The following is a 7,475-nucleotide window of genomic DNA, read 5'->3' as shown; positions in this document are numbered from 1 at the left end:
CTTAGCCAGTTTCTCCAGAGAAACAGAACCAACAGGATGTGTATGTGTGGGAAAGATTTGTTTTAAGCAGTCGGCTCCCACAACTGTGGAGACCAACAAGTTCAAAATCTGCAGAGAAGGCCAGCAGGCTGGAGACCCAGGAAAAGTTACAGCTCAAGTCCAAAGGCCACCTACTATCAGAACTTCCTCTTGCTTGGGGGACATCAGTCTTTGTCCTGGTCAGGCCTTCAACTGATTGAATGAGACCTACCTACATTATGGAGGGTAATCTGCTTTACTCAAAGTCCAACTTAAACGTTAATTCCATCCAAAAAACAAATGCCTTTGTAGGAACATCCAGAATAATGTTTGACCAAATATCTGGGCACCATGGCCCAGCTAAGTTGACACATGAAATTAACCGTCACAAGGGGAGACAAGAGAAAGCAGGAAAGAGAAGAGGGGATAAGGTTGGGGTTCAAGGTGGAGGAGAAGCGACTGATCGACGGTCCCGTCAGCCACTTCTATACGGCGGGTAGGAGAGGTGTTGTTTCTGGGTACAAACTCACAGCTGGTACGTAACTAAGCCCTGGGATCTCACGCGCGGCGTAGTGAATGCAGACGGCGGCATCGTGTCATAAACATCCATCTTGGCTAAGAGACTGGCCCTTAATTATCCACAGAAAGGGCATGACAATCACGTGAGCTGACAGAGGTGCCAGCTAGCACTGCAATGGCAGTCACATTGCGACATGTAAACGCAGCGACTCAATATGATGCCCACCTTCAACTTACGGGGTGTTCTAGGGCAAATAGATTTCAACCCCCCCAAAAAATCAAAAAATTAATTCTTTAAAAGCTACACGGGGCCCTCAGATCACCACAACTTCCAGACAAACTGCTGGGGCAGCTGCGTGCTGCGCCCAGGGTCACGTGGGAGGTCCGGGAACACCAGAGACAGAGATGATGAGAAAAACGCCCCGTCACCCCCAGGGGGCACACAGACAGCAACACGAGGCGCTTTCGCACCCCCACGGATCATGGGATTGGGTCCTCGAAGCCAAGTTTCCCAGCCCTAAGGGGTGCGGAGGCTGCTGACACTTAGGTGACTTTCTTTTGTCCACCCATGTGACGCTTTTGTCCCCTTGGGACCAGGCAGTCCGTCTGTGAATCTGGAATCCGAAGATTGCACTCTACGCTCTCCAGTTCGAAACGTGTCCAGTTGACAGCCAGCCCGACCCCCCATCAGATGAAGCGAAGGAGGAGGTCGTAGGGAACGTTACAGAACGTGCTTTTCAACAGAACAGCGTTCCGAGTCCGGTCTCGGGAAAAAAGCTTTTAAGGTTTCAGAATAGAGTCTCACTTTTGATAAAAGAGAACATTATTCAACAGCACCTATGAGAGCCTTCTTTTAAAATACTGTCCCCTGTTCTTAACCGCCACCGCAAACACGGCTGTTGGCCCTGTCTCTAGAATAGGCCTTCGCGGAGGCCATGGGAGCCGAATTCCCATCCCCCTGTGGGCTGCCAGCCAGTGGCCTTCCCTTCGGCTGGAACACGAGCCTGTCTTTTCTATTTATAGCAACCCCCACAGCCCTCTCGGGCACAGCTGCTAACTTTGGACTCTGTTAAGAAGAAAAGCAGTGTGGTCAACACACAGACAGCACTACGATGGCCGACCCTGACCGCCTGCCCGACTACCCGCTCAGCTCAGACTTAGCAAAGCGATTAAAGTCCGCCCTGGACGCCGGCGATGAGGACACAGTGAGCGACTTGATCTGCACTCAGGTTCGGCACGTGGACGCCGTGGTAGAACTGGCCAACGATGACTGGATGAAACACCCGTCGGCCCAGCTGCCCCCCGGGGTGCTCCTAGGTAAGCAGAACACATCGGCCGCGTTTGAAACTAACTCACCCGTCACGTGCGCGTGGGGCCGTGAGCCACTCCTGGCGGCGGAAGGGCAGATGGTGAAGGGGAATGACGTGTGATCGGCGGTCTGAGTCCTGCGTCTGTCTGTACGCACACACGTGCTGCCTACGCTGCGCAGGTCCACGTGGGTCATGTGGTCAACAAGGAGAGCAGGAGACAAAAAATTTCAAAATGAACCCATGGCAGCACCACCCAGAAGAGTGTTTTCATTTCTCTGCATTTTTCCAAGCGACTCCGTTTATATGTGTGAATTTCCCCGACTTACGGTCGTAGATACGATTTCGTGTTCTGCTCCACTGAGTTAATGTAGCTAAAGCAGTTTCCGTGTTGCCGTCTTAATTTCAATCACCTATTGAGGTGATTAATCACAAAATACTAAACCAAACGCCTACAAGAGGGGACCTTTGCTGACGTCGCCGCTGCTGTAAATGATGCTCCGGCATTCCCATGCCTTTCTTCCTACCGCGCTGTGTCCTTAGGATAATGTCCCAGGAGTAGGATCCCTGGAACGAGGTAGGAAGTTTCCCAGAGTGTTTTCCGGAAGGGTCTGTATCCTCTCTGACAGCGAGTGCGAGTGCGTCATCTCGCCTCGGACAGCGCACGCTGCCGGTGATGAATTTTCACGCTTAGTGTCCACTTTAGTCGGTGTGTCCTGGACCTCTCCGCCACCCGCTCGCCCTTGCTCTCCTTATCCCTCGGGACGAGGTCCTGTCCTCGGGTTCTGTTTTCCTTTGTGACCTCTTCACGGGTAATGCACCTGTTTCAGTCCTAGGATGGCGTCTTGGTATCTCTTGTCATTTTTGTAAAACTTCTTCACGCGCCATGTTGTCGTATTTGCTGGAAACATTTTCCCTGACCTGAGTGAGGTTTACTCTTAATTGTATCGTGCGGTTTTCTAGCTGGTCGGATGTGACCTCCATGACGTGAGTGATGTTCAAGCCTCCCCTCCACCCCGTTCTAGCTGGTCGGATGTGACCTCCATGACGTGAGTCTTGACCCCTGAGCGATGTTCAAGCCTCCCCTCCACCCCCTAGACAGACTGCCTCCCAACACACATGTGGGCATGCACGCTCACACGTGCACGCTCACACGTACGTGTGGGAACACACGCTCACACGTGCACGCATGCACACGTACGTGCGGGAACACACACTCACACATGCACGCATGCACACGTACGTGCGGGAACACACGCTCACACGTGCAGGCGGTGCACCAAAGGGGAACATGCGTGGGATGTTGGGACCAGTGGGTGGAGCTTTAATGTGGCAAAGACAGAGACTGTGGCTCCAGGCAGTGACCGCCCTGCCCTTGAGGTTGGTGTCCTCCTGGGCCACGGTCTCTGGGGAATTAAACAAGCTGCTTTAGGCTTTAGGGAGAAACCATGTCCTGCTTCTTCTTTTCCTTGGTTTTTTTAATATCTGGGTGACGGCCCGGGAGCCGAGAGCCCAAAGAGCGACACGCCTCTGTCGGGCCCGAGGGCCACCGGGTCACTGGGGAGCATCCCCAATTCCGGAACAAAGCTGTTAGGGTTCCGGTGTGCACGTGGGGCTTTTAGAACGTTTGAAGGGTGGTCAGAACTCAGGGCGACACCTTGAAATGCAGCCCGCATTGAGACTGGACACTGTAAAGAATGTGGACCCTCGGAGGATAGAATATGCAGGTGAAGTTCACGTGACTTTTGAAAACAGGGCGGGGCCAGGGGAGAGGCCAGAGGTGGGAGCGCCCCGCCCTGTTTTCAGGCCAGGAGAGACAAGAGCCAAGTGTCACGCTGGCCACAGCGTTCTGGAGAATGGGGAGGAAAATGTTTTCCGTCTCAAGGACAACCTGGTTGACAGAATTCTGGATATTGTTCAAGAGGCACCAATTTGCAAAGATAAGAAAAAGAAAAGTCACAATTCTCTCTGCTTCTCACATGAACACACAGGGACCTTGCATCTATGGGTGAAATCTCCATGTTCATTGGTCTGTGAACTTATTACTCCCACCAAATAGAGCAGAAAAAGAATAATCACCACCAAGGCAGAGGGGAAAAGAGAGGCCAGACAAGAAAACGGGGAGAACGTCTTTTTCTGGAGAATCCCCTCAGGTAGAACTTACCAATTTAACCAGCAGATAATGAGACAAAGTGCAGACTCTTGTCCCAGCACGGCCCGCGGCAGGCAGGAGGCAGGCAACGGCCCTCGGTCAGGATCCCCCACAGGCGCGACTCGCCTGTACCCCCGCGAAGAAGCCTCCTGCTCAGCTGCAAGGGTGGACACGGGGTGCTCGGAAGGGCACGGAAGTCTCCCCTGGGCACTCGGCCCTCCTCGTCAGACGCCATGATTTCTCCCCAGCCCCCGACTGTGTGAGTCTCCCCGCTGGGAGGGACCCGCCGGCTTCACAGGAGCTGGGGTGTTCTCTCTCTCCTCTCTCCCTCTCTCAAACAGGGCTTAGCCGCCCAGCTCACCCACAGTCACCTCCCCAACCTGTGCCAGCCACCCCATCCTAACTGGAACCTCCCCACATGGGCCAACCCCAAATCCCGGGGTGTGTGAGCACCTCTTCTAGGCCCCTAGGCCTCCCTACCCTTCCGGACCCCACCTCCATGGGAGGGACAAAGCTGGCCCCAGCTACGTGCCGTCCAGCCTGCAGACTCACCTCCTGCCTCCATGAGAACATGCTGCCCTCCGTCTCCATCAGTAACTGAGACACGCAGCCTCGCTGGGCCAGTGTTTACATCCACTGAATATTCCAAACTCAGACACGACCTCCCCAAGGGCAAGGCCCTCGTGGCCATCCAGAGCCTGGCAAGGGGTCTTCACCCCGAGGAGGAGCTCACACTCCGAGTGCCATGCCTAGCGTGGGGGAGCCAAGCTCCTTGGCTAACGTTCTGCCGAGTGGGCACAGATGCCGCTGGGGTTGGTCTTTCTGCAGAGAATTAGCTAATTCTCCTTTCTGCTAAAGCCAGGTCTCAACCGTTTAATATCAGTGACTTGCATTACCTGTCCTTGCTTTTTTCAATGCCCATCGGCTGACTAAGCCCCAAGAACACAGGGAGGGAGAAAGGACGGCTGGGGGAGGGGTGGCAAGACCCCTCTTGCCCCCAAATACATCAGCTACACAATTTGGTAACCGGTGTAATCAAACTACTTAAGAAACAACTGATTACTAATTGCTATTATTAAGGATGTCAGCATTTCATGATTTTGCTACTGATCTATTATGTACAAGTCAAGATGCTACTTGAATTCTCGATTGAAATAGAAAACTGGGGGCATTGCGTTGTGTTTGGGGTGATGGTATTTAAGCATCTGGAGGCGAGTTAAAGAAATACTAATTGGGTTTTTATTAAGAGAGGTCGCCCAGCAGCGGGGGTAGGTGGGGCACGAGCCGGGGTGAACACATGACGGGCACGTGCACAGACGTCAGGACGGCGTCTGCGTGTGGAAGCCAACTGCCCGCTCAACCAGCGCCCACGAAGGCCTGAGCCGATCACGCTGTGACGGGCACTAAGGCCACGTGCCGATGGGACGTCGCTCCTCCCTGAGTCATGGAGAGGGTGTTCACCAGGGCGGGCCACACAGGTAGATGTCAGGTAAACGAGCAGAGCGCCCGCCTTAGAGGACTCGTATCCGAGCCGGTGCCAAGAGTGCACACATTGCTGGTGGCCCGGGGACACGTGGTCTAACGGGAACTAACTGTGACATGGCCCGGGCCCCTGCCTTGGCTCTGCCACACCTCGTGTGGTCTCCATTCCATCTCTCTGAACCTTTCTCTCCTCATTTAGAACAAGGAGATCCGTCGCGCCGTCTGTCAGCGGCTCCACACATCGCCTGACCAGGCCTCTGAGACCAAGGACTCGTCCTTGTGGAGGAGGCGAGCAGAGCCCGTTGCCGTTGTGGGCTGGGGCTTCCAGGCAGAGGCCATGCAGACTGGGCCTCGCCTCCAAAGGGCTGGCAGGCCAAGCCGAGTGGGCGGGGAGGAATCCTCTGGAAGGCTGGAGGGAGCCAGGTGCACTGAAAAGGCGGCAGCGTAGCCTCGGCCTGACGGTCAGCGCGTGTCGGTCCTCAGACCGGAGCCCGCGAGAGCTGGGCCGGCCCTGCAGTGAGGCCTTTAGTCAGCGCGCATTTCCAAGGTCATCGGTCATCTTTCTCGCTTTCCCAGACGAGGAAACTGAGGCTCAGGAAGGTCGAGGTCCCATGGCCGGGAGGAAGCCCAGGTCCAGTGCTCCCCCGATGTTCCGTGGTGCCCGGAGTTCGTCCTGTGGCTGGACGTCAAGGCTCACATTTGTCCCCCCTAGTCGATAACCCGTTAGGAGCAACGTACAAACCAGGGATGCTTCCTGACTTGTAGTCAGGGGCTCCTGCCGCCCGCCCGCCCAGTGGCGTGGGAAAAATTCTCCATCGAAGCTGTATAAGCCCTTTGTCTTTACATTACACACACGCACGCACACACACATTCACACACGTACGTGTGCACACATGCACACGCACACACATGCACGCACACATATTCACACACGTACGTGTGCACATATGCACATGCACACACATGCACGCACACACATGTACACACATCCACACACAGAGACACACGTACACGTGGACACACACATTCACACACAGAGACACACGTACACGTGCACATACGCACACACACATCCACACACAGACACACGCGCTCAAACACACATGGACGTGCGCGCACATGCATGCACACGCATGCACACACATTCACACACAGACACACACGCTCACACACACATCCATGCACACACATGGACACATGCACACGCAGACACACGCTCATGCACACATGGATGCACACACACACACGCACACACGCACACACGCACACATCCAGTTGGCGTCCCTAACTCCAAGTAATTCAGAGTATCAGGAAAACACACCGACGAATGAACGGGGTCTCGGCTGCAGAATAAAATCGGAAACGGGGAGCAGGAGGTCGCCACGACAGGGAGAGAGAGAGAGAGAGAGAGAGGAAGGCTGTCTGCCATCTCGGCGGCGCACTCCGAGCAGAGAATGTGGGGGCAGGGAGCCCCTGCTCGAAGCAAAATGAAATTAAACCTTTCTAAGTACTTATAAATCAGCACCTAATGACACCATCCCACCACCAGCCAGAGCATTGCTGTTATTACTTTGATTCACAAGCCAGGAAAAGATCCAGAATTATGCACAAATTATTGTCCCATCTTCTTAATTAACGCTGATTGCAAAATTCTTGCTAAAGTCCTTGCTAACAGACTCAATTATGCGCTGCCTGAATTGATTCACCCAGATCAAGTGGAATTTATTAGAAATACACTTTCCTACAATAACATCAGATTATCTTTGAATGTAGTTAAATTATTTAGGAATAAAATGGCTCCAGCAGCAGCCCTTGCTTTATATACAGAAAAATATCTCCCACCACCTAGTATGAAGATACGTCCGCGCTTTCTACCGGACACACGCCCTGGGCTCCTTTTTCCCCAGAAGTGGGTTGAATTCCTGGGAGGAGAAGAGATACATGCCTCAGAGCGAACGGTCCAGCTTCAAAGCACATGAGCAGGAAGAAAAATCCCA

General features: G+C 53.8%; 1 protein-coding gene across 1 annotated transcript in view; it reads left to right on the top strand.

The window, feature by feature from the left end:
- Positions 1–1,649: 1,649 nt before the first annotated feature.
- The window catches only part of ASB18 (ankyrin repeat and SOCS box containing 18), a 46,968-nt gene continuing 41,142 nt past the window's right edge, over positions 1,650–7,475 (top strand). Inside the window, 2 exon segments of the mRNA XM_015587819.2 lie at positions 1,650–1,854; positions 3,116–3,118. Coding sequence (XP_015443305.1) covers positions 1,650–1,854; positions 3,116–3,118 — 208 coding nt within the window.

The sequence above is a fragment of the Pteropus alecto genome, unplaced genomic scaffold (genome assembly GCF_000325575.1).
Source record: "Pteropus alecto unplaced genomic scaffold, ASM32557v1 scaffold143, whole genome shotgun sequence".
NCBI lineage: Eukaryota > Metazoa > Chordata > Mammalia > Chiroptera > Pteropodidae > Pteropus > Pteropus alecto.
This window is presented reverse-complemented; position numbering and strand designations above follow the sequence as displayed.